The following is a 17,923-nucleotide window of genomic DNA, read 5'->3' as shown; positions in this document are numbered from 1 at the left end:
GGTGATGTCACTCCAAGCACCGGCTGTGACAGGGACAGCACTGACACAGTTGCTGAAACGTGGTGACATTACTGACAGCACTGACACTGTTGTAGTAGCGTGTTCACAGCACTGATAGTTGTAGCACATAAAAGACAGCGACAACACTGAAACAGGTGTCACGTACGCTGACAGAGACAACACTTGACACACCAATCAGGTGGTGACGGTGACAGTCACAACACTGACACAGTTGTGATACAGGTGACATAGACAACACTGACACACTTGTAGTGAAAGTGACAACTAACTTACCTGTTGTGACAGTGACAAATTTGAACACCTGTGGTGAAAGTGCCAACTTAAACAACTGTAGTGACCTTGACAACTTGTACACCTGTAGAGACAGTGACAACACATATACCTTTACTGACATGTACAAACTTTCACACCTGTAGTGACGGTGGCAGCTTACATACCTGTAGTAACAGCGACAACTTGTACACCTGTAGTGACAGCGACAACTTTCACACCAAAAGTGATAGCAATAAGTTACATACCTGTAGTGAGAGCCACAACTTACACACCTTTTGTGACAGTAACAACTTACACATCCATCGTGACAGTGATAACGCTGACACAGTTGCAGCACAGGTGATACAGACAACACTGACACAGTGGCCACATGGTGAACCGGCTGACTCTGACACTGTAGCAGGCAGCCACTTGGATAATTTCAACTTTCTGCAGAAGATCAACGAAATCCGTTCCCCCCACCCACCCCACCCCACCCCACCCTCAATTTCTCCATGGACTATTCCCGATTATGCAGAAAAACATTGAAACATTTTTCGTTTATAAAATGCGAATGTGCTGTATATTAGTTGTTTCCAATTGTAATGTATGAAAATGTGTTTAAATATATTACTTTAGAGGCGGGGTGGGGGGTGGGAGGATAACAACGCTTCTTCGTATGAAACTATTTGGAAAGGCGCGCGCGCGTTCGCGCGTGCGTGGTGTGGTGTGGTGTGGTGTGTTCCATCAATTTTGCTGTTCATGTAGTAGTACTTAAAAGCCAGTGTCTGGCGTGGTGCTATCTTGTAAGAATTTTAATGTACGTTTGAGAGCTTCTTCACTCGGGTCATTTTGAAAGGCTGATTGTTCTTTTCTGCATGGATTATGCGATTGTTCATTTCCATTTTGTTTCCTCTTGCGGTAGTTGTAGCATTTTGCTCACGGTATACACAAATATTTTCTAACACGAATAGTGTGGAGAGAAAATACCTATTTGGAAATGTACAGAGTATGTGAAAATATTTTCTCAAAACGGACTGGATTAAACGTTTTAATTCAAGAAAACGAGACAAAACACAGGGTTCAACACACACAGTCAACCGAGCAACAAGAAGCACGAGCTGATATCGTGCGTTTTCATGTGACACAAACAGTTAGCGAACGCAATAGCGAAAGATACACACACCTTTTGATATTTGAAACAAGTTGAAGTGCAAATCAAAATATAATACACTAAGGTAAGCATGACATAAAAAGTAACGTATCGAGAGAGAGCTCGAGGCCATCCATCAATTATACGTATTCTTTATCTGTATATATTACTGCAGAAAATATTTCATGGTGTATCTTTTGTGTCACAGACCTTAAATAGTCTTGAATATTTATTATTATTATTTTTATTATTATTCTTAAAATCCTGTTACATAATTTCGTACAGTCAATAAGTATTTGCTCATTCTCAATTTAACTAATAGTTCGGTCACCTCGTTATAACGTTTTTATTGTTTACAGGAAGTACAGGCACTGTGTTCTCTCTTGTATTGTAATTCAAACACTGTAAAAGAAAATGTTCTACTGTCTCTGCAGGATACCCACCTCAAGATGACGATCAGACAAACCTTAAGTTCACTCATTTTGAATGAAGTTTACAATGATGAATTTGTTCTTCTCTGTTAATGTGGTGGAATGACTGTATCGCCAGAGGAATGGTATATTTTTAATAGACTTAAATCGCTCTGTTTCATGTTATCAGCGAGACTTTTGCACAGTTAAATTGTGGTTGCGATGGACGAATTTGAGAATAAATTAGTTTTACAATGAGGCACGACTGTGTCCAGTGATTTACGCATGGTAGTTTATCAACGCTGACTGGACATGGGACGACAATTTAAACATAGTTCCCATTCACCCTTTTTATATATATAATTTTTTAAAGGAGTCACGTGTATTATTTTCCACAACAAACGAAACAGTGCTTGGGCAGCTGGTTGGGGCTGTGTGTATGCACGCACGCACACACACAGACAGACGGACAGGTACACACGCACCTAAGCGACCCACTTTCAATGTGGGCTTCCTGTGTCCCGATACAAGTACATTCTTTCCAGAGTGACGAAAGGGATGGGCTGCGTTCCCTGTGATTAACATCTGGCTGTGTGCGAGTGTTAAGGACGGAAGTGTGGGGCTGGCTTCATGCACTGGCATGTGAGTGAGGCTGTGTGTGTGTTGGGGGGAGGAAGAGGGGTGTGTGTTTTGGACAGTTTAAATGGTGTATGTTAAGTTTAAGGTCTTTTCATTGTAAAGTGATATTAGATGAGGAGAGGGGGAATCTCTGCTGAGGAGGGGGGAAGGTCACTCTCCACGCATGTGTGTGTAACTATAATTATTGTTTCTGTTGTCGTGTGGTGTTAATTGATGCAAAGGAAATGTTTCCTGTACAAGCATGCATGCGCTGCGCGTATATGCTCGACCTGGAGCAGCGAACATTGCCCAGAAACAATCAGAAACCACACACACACACGCGCGCGCGCACTCTACTCACATACATGCGCGAACAGATATTTTTCCCCAAAACAGCAGTCACCCACCAACACCAGCCCCCACAACCCCATCTTCCCTGCTCTCACTCATCGTGAATAGGCGTTGATTAAAGAACACACATATGCACACGCGCGCGCACAGCCGCGCACACACACATTCACAGCCTTTCGCACATACCAGAGCATGCAGCCACCCACACACTTCCGTCCTCACACTCGCTCACACGCGAGACAGGACGCGGCCCACACTGAAAGTGTGTGTGTGAGTGAGTGACACAGTACGTGTGTAAGTTGATGGTATGTTCGTGTATTTCTGGAGGGGTGCTGGGGCGGGCGTTATCAGACCACCATTTTTTTGTCTTTCATCTCCTTTGTTTCGTTGTAGCTTTCTTTCTTCACGTCTTTCTTTTTTTTTTTCTTTTTTTTTTCATTCTTTCCTACGTTATCTTTCTTCGTTCCTGTATTTTTTCTTCCTTTCCATCTGCATGTTTTGTTTTTTTGTTTGTGTGTTTGTTTAAAAAAACAAACAACAACGTTTTTTCGTTTCCTTTCCTTCCTCCCCACCTTTCTTCTATAATGGACACAAATGGCAACCATCACATTTGATGTACATAGAAAATTCTTTATTTCATTTTTTTTTTCACAGGTGGCAAGGGATTGCAGACATGATGATGATGATAACACACGAAAGAGAAAGAAGGCAGTTATGTACAAGCATAACAATGAAACACCACAGGTTTATCATCAATCAAGTCGCCCAAAAGAAGGTTACAGTCGATGATATATGGAGAGTCGTCACCCGAAAAGGCCACAAGTCTCTTGACCTGGGAGGGGGGGGGGGGTGTCTGGGAAGGGTTCATGAGGGGCTGTGGGTACGGGTGGGGCAGGTGTCCTTGCAGTAGCTGGCACCCGGAACACGGAGGTTGGGGTGGGATGGGGTTGAGGGAACTGGGGAGAGGTTCAGTGAGGGGGCTGTGGGTACGGGTGGGGGCAGGTGTCCTGCAGTAGCTGGGCACCCGGAACACGAGGTGGGTGGGATGGGGTTGAGGAGCTGGGAAAGGGTTCAGTGAGGGGGCTGTGGTACGGTGGGGGCAGGTGTCCTTGCAGTAGCTGGGCACCCGACACGAGGTTGGGGTGGGATGGGGTTGAGGGAACTGGGGAGAGGTTCAGTGAGGGGGCTGTGGGTACGGGTGGGGGCAGGTGTCCTTGCAGTAGCTGGGCACCCGGAACACGGAGGTTGGGGTGGGATGGGGGTTGAGGGAACTGGGGAGAGGTTCAGTGAGGGGGCTGTGGGTACGGGTGGGGGCAGGTGTCCTTGCAGTAGCTGGGCACCCGGAACACGGAGGGCGGGATGGGGTGGGTGGGGGAGTAGGAGCTGGGCACGAAGGTGAGGTTGTGGTTGATGAAGTCGACCACCTCGTGGTAGCGGCAGGGAACGCCCTGTTGGTCCACGTACCACGTGTCCGCCGCTGCCACCGCCCCTCGCTTGGCCCACCCCGCACAGGGCCTGCCGCCTATATTGATCGTCTCTGTCAGCCTGGTACACAAAAGAGAAAAAAAAGAATGGATAAATAAATGAGAAAATAGAAAGAAAAGAAAAGAAAAAGCAGCCCATCATTTTCTTTATTTATCTTATTCTTTCATTTTCTTTTGTTCATGTGTGTATACATGCGTGTATTTTTATTATGTATGTATGTATGCGCGCGTGCATCTATGTATGTATGTATGTGTGTCAGTGTATGTTTACTTATTTGTTTATTTATTCATCTATCTACCTACCTTCCTATCTATCTATCCATTTATCTGCGTATTTACTTATTCGTTCATCTCAATTAAATATACTCCGTCGTTACTCAATGGTGCAGACTCCGGCAAGGGTCTGATTCCTGTCCCCGTGCAAAGTACGTAGTACTCATGGACTCCTAAGCGGAGAAATCGATAGTAGCTGCGGCGAGTAGCCTCCCTTTTTACATCACTTCCCTTCTGTTAACATATGCAGCGCCCTTTTTGACTCACTTGTGTAAACAAAGTGAGTCTATGTTTTAACCCGGTGTTCGGTTGTCTGTGTGTGTGTGTCTGTGTGTGTGGTAAACTTTAACATTGACATTTTCTCTGCAAATAGTTTGTCAGTTGACACCAAATTAGGCATAAAAATAGGAAAAATTCAGTTCTTTCCAGTCATCTTGTTTAAAACAAAATTGCACCTCTGGGATGGACACAAAAAAATAAAAAATGAAGCTTAATTATATGCAAACTGCATTTACTGTTATATTAATATTTTTTGTATTCTCTAAACTTGGCACTTTATCTGATATTCTGACCCAACAACAAGAGCAGTCATTCTTATCATTTTTTGTTCAAACAGGAACTTTTTTTTGCTTAGCATGGAAGTTTTATTTATTTGCAAACGTTTTGGTGCAGATAGTAAAGAAGGCAAATTACCCCTGTAATTAATGCTAGGGGACTTAATTTGCTTTAAACTGATCTTTCTCATCTTAAACATAACATTTTGAAATTATACTCACTACATAAAAAGCTTGGATTTTTAAAAAAAAGTGTATCACAAGTGAGTCTTGAAGGCCTTGCCTCTCTTGTTGTTGTTGTTGTTGATCATTTGCAAAACATGAGACACGATCAACAGCAGTAAACATGTCTGTTGAATTGACCTCTACCTGCTAATAACTTATACTTCTTTGTTAACCATCACAACAGTGTAAAAATACATGCAGACTGTCGAAAATTTAGCATCATTTCAGCATGCCCCAGAGAAGAAAACTGCAAGTTCCGAAGTGGTCCTTAACTATTTGTTGACCCTGTACTTATCATTATTGCTTTTAGTTCAGACGACTGCACATGGTATCGGGATAATAATTTAAAAAAACAACAACAAAAAACAACAACAAACCAATCCAAACACCTGTACATAGCGATTCCATACAACCTGAAAACAACAACACACACCCGAAAAAGAAACTTTAACATCGAGTTCTGTCATTTTCAAACACATAAACCTACGACGTGTCTCTGACACTGACCATTCCATCAATCGTTCGCCACAGAGAAAAAATACAATTACAAACTAGCCTGAACATAAAAATAATTTAACATAATACACAAGATTATGTATAATACAATGCACCCCCATACCTCTAACAAAAATAAATTAACTCACTCAGTACGGCCAGTCCTCTCTTCTCCTCTACACAGACCCCTCGGATGTCCTGTGGGTGTCTGAATGACCCAACCTTTAGCTTCCCTCGTCAGAATTGTGGTATTTTTTTGTCAGCATTCACCTCTTCAGTATAAGAGCCTTCCGCTTGCAATATTTTGATGGTGGTAATTGGGGTGAAACGCTGTTAACGTCGTCTCTTTCGCCGTTCGTATGGAGAGAGTTAAATGAATTAAATAAAATTTTAAAGAGCCTGTGGGCAACTCACTTCAGTTGGAAACAGGGTTCAGGAAACCAACCCGTTTTATTTTAGGGTGCTCTTGGAGTCCTGGTTTTACCGCGCATCTCTACAACTCACACGTCGTCGACGAAAGGAAAGAAAGGCAACGAAATCAACAACAACAGAAGCCCTTTCAGTTTTATCAGTGTGGGCTTCCTGTTTCCCTGATACCAGTATCCTCTTCCCACAGTCACGAAAGGGATCGGTTACACGTTCCCTGTGATCAAGATCTGCGCGTGTGTGCGGGTATGAGGACGGAAGTGTGGGGGTGACTGCATGTGCTGGCATGTGCGTGGGGCTGTGTGTGCCCGATTATTAAGTCCAGAAGAAATTGTAACATAAGAAAATACCCTGCAAAGTGTCTCACAAAAAAATTATATGATTGTGGTATCTAACCTACACAGCATGGACTTGTTCTAACACTGCTCTGGTTTGGGTTTTTTTTCGCTCGTTTACAAAGATTCAGTGAATGAGTTTTCAAACAGACAACTTTTCGTTGTATTTTTCTTTAAAAAAAATTTTTTTTTTACAACTCTGCAGACTTACTTGCTGCCGTTGAGCCAGTCAGGTTTGAGAATAGTGCAGCCTTGCGCAGTGCCACACAGCCGACAGCAAGTCTGAGCGCCAGGGTAGATAACCCACAGGTCTCCTGGTTTGGTGAAGAGGAGATGGCAGTCGGCTTTCGGGTCTTTGGGACTCAGACCTTGACCTTGGCAGAAGTTGTTCTTTTGGCCCCTGCTGTGGTCAAACCTGTCACATTGGTTGGACATAGCAAAGCAATTAAACGGGATGTCTACTCTGATGTCAGGACAGATTTTGTTCATTCTTCATCGTCTTCGTTTGTAGCCTGCAACCACGGGCGTATATAAGTGGACCGAGCCATACTGAGGCTCACCGCTTGACCGCTGGAAGCGACCGTCCCACGCGCGCGACTGCCATTATTCGCCCAACTTCAGTGAGCGAGAAAGCGAAAGTGAGAACATACCGCGTTGTGTTGCCATTGGTTGCTCCAGAAAACCTTCGAAGGAAGAAGGAGAGAAAAAAAGAATTATCTCATTAGAAAGAGACTGACCTTTTTCGTTTGATTATTTGATTATTTCTATTACGTCATTGTATAGTGAAAGAAAATATATGTTTTTTTCTTCTTATTGTATATATATATATATATATATATAGATAGATAGATAGATAGATAGATAGATAGATATTGTGTGTGTGTGTGTGTGTGTGTGTGTGTGTGTGTGTGTGTGTGTGTGTGTCCTTTTTCCGTTCACGTAGGTATAACCGTCCGAAATGACGGAAAAGTTTTATAAGTGATTAGAAAAGAAGAAAAAAAAACAACCACACACATCACTTATTCTAAATTGAAATACGTTGTGCATTGCCAAGAAATATGTGTTTACGTTAAACATGATCGCATGCGCGTGCTCGCGTGTGTGCGTAAGCGCAGTGTGTATGTGCGTGTGTGTTGGGGGGGGGGGTGTCTCTGTCTGGCTAAAATAGTACAGAATACTTTCCCCGAAATCATTCAACAAACAAAACGGAATGCAAAAACTCGCATCCCCCCACCCCACCCCCACCCCCCTCTCATTTCTCTTCTCATTCATATCACAAAATGACACCACCCACTCTCTCACATCAGCACGTGCGTACACTGACGCAAGCATTCGCACTCAACCACACACATACGTGCACGCGCGCGCGCGCACACACACACACACACACACACACACACAGAGGCGTGCTCACACGCACTAACACTCTCTCTCTCTCCCAGCCCAGACAGTCCTGCACAAGGGAACAGGCCCCCACAAAGCGTAAAGTACCCAGTAAACGCCCATCCCTAACTTAAGGCTGACATGTGTGCAAAGACAGGTGGGGTGGGGGTGCGTGGGCGCATAACAGGTAATTCACAGCACTTTCCAAGACCAGAAAACAATGAGGCAGGCAACACCACGAAACAGATCTCACCTTGCTGTGAGGCTGTCAAAGTCGTAGTACCACGTGCCGTTGTTCTTGGACAGGGTGATGGCGCCCAGATTCAGAATCTCCTGGAACTGGACCTGGAAGACGTTGGGCCACTTGGGCGGGTCGTCGGGGTCGGGCCACGCAGAAGAAGAAGACGATGCCTCCTCCCCCGTAGCAGCAGAGTGGGACCACGTGGAAGAGGCCTTCACGTGGAACTGTTTGGTGAACTCTTTTGACAGGCCCACAGCTGCTTCAATGCCCACCAATGTCAGAAACAACACAGTCATTGCAAAGACAGTGGGTCCACTGTTGCTGCACACGGACGCACACCCCATGCTGAGCAGGAACGGAGATGTGTGTTGCCTACAGTGCAGACGGAATGCACAGGCTGAACAGAATCTAGCAGGAGGGTGGGGCGGGGAGGGAGGGGTGGGGGTATTTAGAGAGGAGAAAGCTCGGAACACAGACTGAATACAAAGACAGTACGATGATCCACGGAAAGGTAAAAATCCGTGGATGGCTTAGGTCCCAAAGACTGAATGCAGAAACAGAACTCAATCCATCAGAAAGAGCAACACACGTAGAGTGGATATGGAAACAAAGGAATCAACCAAAGGCACACAATAGGCAGGAGATCATGCTGCGGGCTGCGGGCTGCGCGCTTCTGGCTACAGAATATAACTTCTAAATTCTGCGCATACAACTGTACTGAACACCTGTACTGAATCTCAACCTGCGATCACACAGGTATGACCTTACCAAGGGATTCACGTGCGACAAGGGCAAGCAGAGGCCAGTCAAACTCAGGTTTAACTGTTTGGAGCTGTTGAAACATTTAAATATTTTATATACAAAAGACCACGAATACACGCACGCAGAGCGACTGGCTCAAGTCCTAAAGACTGAATGCCGAGACAGTACGGAATATAACGAAAAGATAAGACACATCGGTGATTCCAGTCCAAAAACACCGAATGAAAGGACGCAATGGAGCCCGACAAAAGAAGGGCGAAGTTTGGAGCTAGTCAGAAAACCCAGCCAACACAGGAGACAGGACTCGGGTAACAAATTACAAGATTTATTTTTTATTTCCACCTTTTTTTTCTTTCGGAGGTACTCTCATTTATTACAGGACTGAATCCAGTCGGCAAGCGTTTAGTGTTCTCTCTGAATTGTCGACACTGAGTCCAACAGACTGGGCTGAATTCAGAGTGGATCTGGACTGACAGACCGAACTGAAACCTGGTGATAGGAGTATGACTTCAGAGCTGTGAAAATCATCCACTGAAGGTAGTTCAACAATTGAGTGAGCAATGCGAAGTTCGCTTCTCGCTACACATATATCAGGCACAGCACAACACCAATTGTGTAACTTGTCACTGCTTGCTGTGCTGGAAGGGTAACAACCGCCTATCAGCTTTCGCCGTCTGCGTCGGGTTGTAATCTTGCTGGGTGTCGTTGACTTTGATCCAGTTTTGAAAGCAATAGCTTGCATAATGCACAGGTATTAGGAGGCAAGCAAGTGTCTTTTTTTCTTTTCTTTCTTTTTCCTATTTTGTATTTGGTTTTGAAACTATTTTTGTTGCGAGAACAGAAGCAGTTTGAAAAGGGGCATGTTTCTTTTCTCATTTTTATATTCTTTTTGTGGTTTTTTAATTATTCCTGTCGAGAGATTGCAAGCAATTTTTTTCGTATCATTTCTCAAGGAGAGGTAACACAATTTTTCCTTTCCCAGATCCTATTTCATTTTCTAGGCCTTATTTTCTTCCGTGGTCTGCATTCTCTAAACGATTTCAAAATAAATTTCCCTATGTTTAAACCTACTGAGCTAGGTTATGGAAATCGATATTATTATCTTATTCTGTGATATACGTATTTGTTTGTGTCTATTTAACGAATTGTCTTTTTTTTCCTTTTTTTCTATACAGCTGTTGTTGACCTACGTACTAGGATGTGGGAAATTCCAGTTTAAGTTTCAAGGAGGTGTGGTAGTTAAGGGTCGCTTCTCAAGGAGGTGTGGTAGTTAAAGGTAGCTTCAGTTTCAAGTAGTTATGGAAGGTATAGGAAGCTTCAGATTCAGTTTTAGATTCAATCATTGGGGGGGGGGGGGGGGGGGAGTATCGGAAGCTTCAGTTTTGGTTTCATTTTCAAGATGTTGATGGACGTAAAAGAAAGGTCAGTTTCACTTTCAGTTTCCAGAAATTTGTGGGAGGTATGAGAAGCTTCGATTTCAGTTTAAGTTTCGAGGACGTGTGGGAGGTATGGGAAACGCCAAGCAGGAAAAACTTGAGATTGCGTTCCTTGTTTGATTTGAAGGAAAACACAATTACTGCAGGACTCTTTATTTATTTATTGATTTTTTTTAATTTGTTTTAGTCTGTCAAGCTACCAAGCTACTGTCACACCTGGGATATACTAAGTATTGGATTAAGTGCTTCTTATCAAGTGTTTACCGCCTATTTCAAACGGTTGCTTCACCTGAGATACACTGTTGTATAACCGTGGTCTTTAACAGTGATCTGAAAGGTGAATGAACTGGCATGACAATGTCATCAGTGAACACGCTGACCATTGTTGTACGGATATAATGACTAACCAAAATAAACTGGACATGCTAAAACAATATTTCACTGTATTCACGTGCAACTGCAAACACACACACACACACACACACACACACACACACACACACACACACACACACACACACACGTACACATAGTCTGCTTTTTAATGACTTTTTCAAAATCAGTAACATAAAAACACAGGCGCAGTCTCAACCACTCAACTGTTCTACATCAATGATAGGTGATTATAACGACCTACACAATGTCACGCGGATGTTTTTACGTATCTTGCCAAAGGCACAGACCGGCGGTCACGATATTTAGGTCAGCAACTACAATCAGCTGCCCTTGATGGTCATGACAAACAGTATCAGGAAAAAAAAACCCAAAAAAAAACCCGAAGGACTTTAAGGCAGGAGAACGGACGGAAACAAGCGCGGACTTGTGCGGCGGGCGTTTCGATAGGTTACGGGTTCCATTCGTCCAAGGTTCGGACGTGCTGAACTTTATATGTATCGTGATGTTCCCCAACATTCGGTGACCAAGGCATGCTTACCATCCTTTCACACAGACACAGACAGACTTACACACACACACACACACACACACACACACACACACACACACACACACACACACACACACACACACACACACACACACACACACAAACATACGCACACACACACACACACACACACACACACACACACATACGCACACACATATATACACACATATATACACACGCACATACACACACTCATTCACTCATACACACACATACACACACTCATTCACTCATACACACACACATACACACACTCATTCACTCATACACACACACACACACACACACACACACACACACACACACACACACACACGCCTCTTCGCCCCCCACCCCCACCCCCGCATCTCCATGAGAAGTATTTACCAGTAGGCAAACAGAATGAAGTCAAGTGAATCCGTTTAGGTCACGGAAGAAAAGGACGAGTCAATGGTAACCAGTCAGCACCACGTTCGGTCTTAGAACAGCTTTTTCTGTCATCCAGAATCATGCAAAGTTGTGTTCTGTCTCTATCTCTCTGAAATCGGTCCTGAAATTTAAAAAGATATGTTTTTTTTAAAGTAGCAAAGACACCAGCTATCCAGCTAGAAACAAAACAACTGTGGTTTTGTACCCATCCCACATATTTTCATAACTTTGACCTTCCAATGCTGAGAATAGAGAACGGACGGTAGAGAGAGGAGTATTCTCTGGTTGGCATGGAAAAAGCCTTTTGAATGGCTTTACAAGTGAATCTGTGTGTGTGTGTGTGTGTGTGTGTGTGTGTGTGTGTGTGTGTGTGTGTGTGTGTGTGTGTGTGTGTGTGTGTGTGTGTGTGTGTGTGTGTGTGTGTGTGTGTGTGTGTGTGTGTGTGTGTCCCAAGTATGATCAGTTGCGAGAAAGGTATGTGCCCAGAAAATACTTGTCTCCGAAATCGGTTTTTAATTTTTCAATATGCTGAAAGGAGACCAAAAAAAAAAAAAAAAAAAAAGTAACTTTAGCTGTAAGTAGTTTATTGTATTTGCAAATATTGTTTAAACACTCTTGGGGGTGGGGGACGGGGGGTGGGGTGGGGGGGTGTTAAAAGATGGTTGTGCTTTCTCATCTTCCATGTGACGCTGTTTTGCATTTGGAAATGTTTAATCTGGGCATGGAATCATTATTTTGTATCAATCCTCCATACTCTAACAGGAGTGAAAAGATAATTGAAACTTGGAACTGGTATATGCTTGCGTACACGCGCTTTTGTTCTTAAATGCATGAATTCAATCCTCGCAATTTATTGTCCGAATATGTTTCATAACGAACGAGAACCTAATCGTTTGTCAAACTTTCAGTTCACGTACCTATCACACCATTACATATATGACCGGTATCAGTGAACACACACACCTCTGATTGCTGGACAGTAGGTCACGGACCCGAGAACCACGTGACCGCATCACGTGACTTGGGCACGTGTCTCTGTGATATGTGCAGACTTCACAGACAGATTAGAACCACTTGGATTGACCAGTCCCTGTTTCTCTAATTTTGAAAGTTGGGACGTGACATTCTTCTGCGACAAAATATTCAGACCAGGAACAGTAAAGGAATTTCCCGCTTGATTCTGAATATTCATTCTTCCTGTTTCACATTGAAAGTTACGTAAAGCGCTCATCAGTTTGATATTGAATAGGCTTACAGTCAAGTGTCTGAAGTATTCCACATCAAACGCAAAATATCAAAGCGAACGGAATTCTGATTATGCTGTACATGTTAATCCACAGGCGAGAGGTTCTGTCTGAGACTGATATAGAAAAAAAAAACAATATAAAATGTACATACAGGAGAATTTACATTGCACGCTGCACACACACCACACACACACACACACACACACACACACACACACACACACACACACACACACACACACACACATGCACATATACACGCTAATAGACAAATGAACCCTCAAACTCTGTGCATTACTACAAGATAATTATTGTGGCTGCCCTTCCTTTGTTTTAGTGGGACCAGCTGGTGGTCTTCTCTCCCTATCTCCCTACATTTCAATTGGATTTTTCCCTTCCCTCCTCCATATAAACAGTTTAGACTCGGGGGTTCTTTTTCCCACCCAGCCGCTGCTCCCTCCCCCCCTACATGTCAACAGGTCTGGCTGGTGGTTTTAATTCCCTCCCTCCCTACATGTCAACAGATCAGGCTGGTGGTTTTAATTCCCTCCCTCCCTACATGTCAACAGGTCAGGCTGGTGGTTTTAATTCCTCCCACCCTACATGTCAACAGGTCAGGCTGGTGGTTTTAATTCCCTCCCTCCCTACATGTCAACAGGTCAGGCTGGTGGTTTTAATTCCCTCCCTACATGTCAACAGATCAGGCTGGTGGTTTTAATTCCCTCCCTCCCTACATGTCAACAGGTCAGGCTGGTGGTTTTGATTCCCTCCCTACATGTCAACAGATCAGGCTGGTGGTTTTAATTCCCTCCCTCCCTACATGTCAACAGGTCAGGCTGGTGGTTTTAATTCCCTCCCTACATGTCAACAGGTCAGGCTGGAGGTTTTAATTCCCTCCCTACATGTCAACAGATCAGCCTGGTGGTTTTGATTCCCTCCCTCCCTACATGTCAACAGATCAGGCTGGTGGTTTTAATTCCCTCCCTACATGTCAACAGATCAGCCTGGTGGTTTTAATTCCCTCCCTACATGTCAACAGGTCAGGCTGGTGGTTTTAATTCCCTCCCTACATGTCAACAGATCAGGCTGGTGGTTTTAATTCCCTCCCTCCCTACATGTCAACAGATCAGCTTGGTGGATTTTAATTCCCTCCCTCCTTACATGTCAACAAATCAGCTTGGTGGTTTTTCTTCTCTCCGTTCATACATGCTAATAGTTCAGGCTGATTGTTTTCCCTCCCTCCGTCCTTACAGATTAGGGTGTTGGCCGTTTTGCCTCCCTCCCTCCCAACATGTCAACACAGCACGCTGGTGGTTTTAACTCCCTCCGTCCATGCATGTCAATAGTTCAGGCTGGTGGTTTTCCCTCCCTCACTCCCTCCCTACAAGTCAACAGATCAGGCTTGTGGTTTTAATTCCCTCCCTCCCTTCATGTCAACAGATCAGGCTGGTGGTTTTAATTCCCTCCCTCCCTACATGTCAACAGATGAGACTGGTGGTTTTAATTCCCTCCCTCCCTACATGTCAACAGATGAGACTGGTGGTTTTAATTCCCTCCCTCCCTTCATGTCAACAGATCAGGCTGGTGGTTTTAATTCCCTCCCTCCCTACATGTCAACAGATCAGCCTGGTGGTTTTAATTCCCTCCCTCCCTACATGTCAACAGATCAGGCTGGTGGTTTTAATTCCCTCCCTACATGTCAACAGATCAGGCTGGTGGATTTCCCTCCCTCCCTCCCTACATGTCAACAGATCAGGCTGGTGGATTTCCCTCCCTCCCTCCTTACCTGTCAACAGATCAGCTTGGTGGTTTTTCTTCCCTCCGTTCGTTCATACATGCTAATAGTTCAGGCTGATTGTTTTCCCTCCCTCCGTCCTTACAGATTAGGGTGGTGGCCGTTTTGCCTCCCTCCCTCCCAACATGTCAACACAGCACGCTGGTGGTTTTAACTCCCTCCGTCCATGCATGTCAATAGTTCAGGCTGGTGGTTTTCCCTCCCTCACTCCCTCCCTACGTGTCAAAAGAGCGGGCTGGTGGTTTTCCCTCCCTCCCTACGTGTCAACAGCGCAGGCTGGTGGTTTTCCCTCCCCCCGTCTATACATGTCAATAGTTCAGGCTGGTGGTTTTTGCCTCCCTCACTCCCTCCCTCCATGACAGCAGATCAGGCGGATGGTTTTCCTTCTTTTCCCTCAGAAAGACAGTCTAGTGGTTCTCGTCTTTCCTTGCCGGGACCGGGATCAGGACTGGTGGGCAGGGGCTGTAAGGTCTGGCGTTCCTTCCCGTCCAGGTCCCTGCCTTCTGCATCTGTCAGATCATTCTGCATTCGTCAGTGCCACAGTGACAGTGGTAATCACGACAGCACCAACGGCGCGCTCTGTACATGTCAGTGCTCTAAATAAAGTGACAGTAGCACTAATCTTTTATAGTAAACTGTTATCATGACAACAGCAAAAACAATATATATATATATATATACAGATCGATAGATCGAACGATGGATCGATCGATAGAGAGGGTTCGTATAATAATGGGGAAAAAAACAAGTGCTGGCAACCAAACAAGCCTACCGTTATTTCAAAATAACTGCAAAGATCCAAAGACGGAGAGAGAGAGAGAGAGAGAGAGGAAGGCAATACAAATCCTTCAAAGACAGCAACTGGGGGCCATTTAAAGTATCACTGAAGGAGAGAGCCAGTACAATGCTTGATAAACTGCAGTTTCGTTCCCTGTGGACCCCTCGGACATCTCTGCAATGGTAGTATCCCCTATAGCCAGTGATCCAGATAATACCAGTCATAGTTTTGCAGTGTTCTCAGTCACAACAGGAAAACGTCGTGATCCAACAACTTCCTAAAGCTGCCCACAAATGAGAATGGTGGTCAAGTGGGTAACGCGTCCGCATCACTCACTCACTCACTCATCCCCGACGCTGGGTGGGACATGAGAAGATATACTCGCCACGCTTCGTCACGTGAGGTCTCAATCCATTTTGGATACTCCTTGCGTTGCGGACCAGCTCTTTCTCTGCCGCCCCTTGCGCCCTCCCTCCCCCTTGCAGATGGTTTTGGGAGTGTAAGCGTATGACACCAAACCTTGCATCTTCGTTTGAAGTCGCAGGTGTTTTGCCAACAAGTTGTACCAGGCACATGTCATTCCGCTAGAATCGAATAACTGAGCCAGGTCGAATCCTATTCTGCAGATTTTTTCCCCCACAAAACCGTTTAGACGGTGGTCTTCTGGAGACGACCGCGTCCGACTGTAGCATGCACATAGCGCACGTAAAAAAAAATCTACGGCAATAAAAGATGTGTTCTTGGCAAAATTATGTGGAAAAATCCACTTTGGTAAGAAAACAAATACACTTGCAAGCACAAAAAAGGTGGCGCTCTCACTGTAGCGACACATTCTCCCAAAGGAGAGCGGCCCGGATTGTGAGAAAAGACTAATATAATGCAGTACAATACAATACACATATATATAAAATATATATATCATATAGCTAGCTATCTATATATAGTATTTGTCTTGCTCCTCTTTTGGCTTAAAGGAGTACTTCATCTATTTTCCTGTTCTCTCCCAGATCAAACCGTTTCCTTGCAAAATATTTTGTCACTTTCGGTCCTTGGTTTCCACTGGCTGAAAAGACTCTTGAGTTGGGGATGATAGTTGGTTGGAACGACCGCAACAGTCTCTGTAGCACAATAGTTCGGTTTCTTTTCTTCCCTTAACTTGTTAGGGGCAGAGTTAGCAAACCAGATTTTACCTGTTTTTTTTTATTTTTTTATTTTTTATGTTTTTCTTCTTCTTCTTCTTCTTCTTCTTCTTCTTCCGTGTTTGTTCTTGTTTTCAAACAAAACTGGTTTGTTTTAGAAAGATGTTACATTTAGATAGAAGTCTAGAACCTTCTAGATGCGTTGGGAGCAAGTCCAGGTTTCTGCAGCGGTGATTATGCAACAATCTGCGAAAACTATAGAGTGTGCCTTTGGAAAAAAAAAAAAAGAAAGAAAAAAAGTATGTTACAGTTGACTGTAATATATGGAACACAAAACCAGACACACTTCTTTGTAATACGTATGATTGAGAATCGTCAAAGGTGACGGACTCATTTTCATAAGCAATACAAGATGGTAATTTTGCGCGCGCGCGCGTGTGTGTGTGTATCAACATAAACTAGTATCAGAGCGTTTGTGCAGGGATATGCATGCTAGATTTTTGTTTTAGTGAATAAAAACACGTTTTATACGCCGATTTTTACATTGTACAGCACAACTGAGCACGTTCTTCATTGAAAGGCGCTGTATGAATTAGATTATTATAGTTCCGTTTCAGTTCAAAGGTGTCAAAGCATGCGGACGTAAACTACAATGCATCACATCTGCTGTCGATTTCTTGTTGTGGTTGTTTTTGTTGTCACCTGTATTTTAGTTAATCTGCTCCTCCTTCGTGTCAATATCATCATCATCATCATTATAATAATCATTATCATCCTCATCCTCATCAACATCATCATTATCACTATCATCCATATCATCAGCACCATCATCCTTCTGCTCCTCCTCTTCCTCCTCCTCCTCCTCATCACCCTGTGAAGACCGCTGGGCGGGCTGGGACCAGTGACGGTCCACATCATCATCATCATCATCATTATCATCATCATCATCATCACCATTATCATCATCATCATCATCATCATCATCATCATCATCACCATCATCATCATCATCATCACCCCGTGCTGACGTCAGGGCGGGCAGTGACCAGTGACGGTCCACGTCATCATCATCATCATCATCACCCCGTGCTGACAGCTGGGCGGGCAGTGACCAGGGACAGTCCACCTTATCATCATCATCATCACCCCGTGCTGACAGTCTGGGCGGGCAGTGACCAGGGACAGTCC

General features: G+C 44.2%; 2 protein-coding genes across 5 annotated transcripts in view; both read right to left on the bottom strand.

Moving 5' to 3' along the window:
* Positions 1-3,997: 3,997 nt before the first annotated feature.
* On the bottom strand, positions 3,998-10,310 carry LOC143298922 (uncharacterized). The gene is made up of 3 exons (XM_076611952.1): positions 8,234-10,310; positions 6,809-7,012; positions 3,998-4,350 (listed from the first exon to the last, which is right to left on the bottom strand). Exons 1-3 carry the CDS (start codon positions 8,563-8,565, stop codon positions 4,089-4,091), a joined length of 798 nt encoding a protein of 265 aa, XP_076468067.1. The 5' UTR covers positions 8,566-10,310; the 3' UTR covers positions 3,998-4,088.
* A 4,534-nt stretch (positions 10,311-14,844) lies between these two features.
* LOC143298771 (uncharacterized) overlaps positions 14,845-17,923 on the bottom strand; it is a 17,156-nt gene continuing 14,077 nt past the window's right edge. For all 4 annotated transcript variants that reach the window (XM_076611720.1, XM_076611721.1, XM_076611718.1 and 1 more), the window contains one exon: positions 14,845-15,327. In XM_076611720.1, coding sequence (XP_076467835.1) covers positions 15,185-15,327 — 143 coding nt within the window. In that variant the 3' untranslated portion in view covers positions 14,845-15,184. The remainder of the gene's footprint in view (positions 15,328-17,923) is intronic.

This window comes from Babylonia areolata, chromosome 24, assembly GCF_041734735.1.
Source record: "Babylonia areolata isolate BAREFJ2019XMU chromosome 24, ASM4173473v1, whole genome shotgun sequence".
In the NCBI taxonomy this organism is placed as follows: Eukaryota; Metazoa; Mollusca; class Gastropoda; order Neogastropoda; family Buccinidae; genus Babylonia; species Babylonia areolata.
The sequence above is the reverse complement of the archived record's forward strand: the minus strand, read 5'-3'. Positions and strand labels throughout refer to the sequence as shown.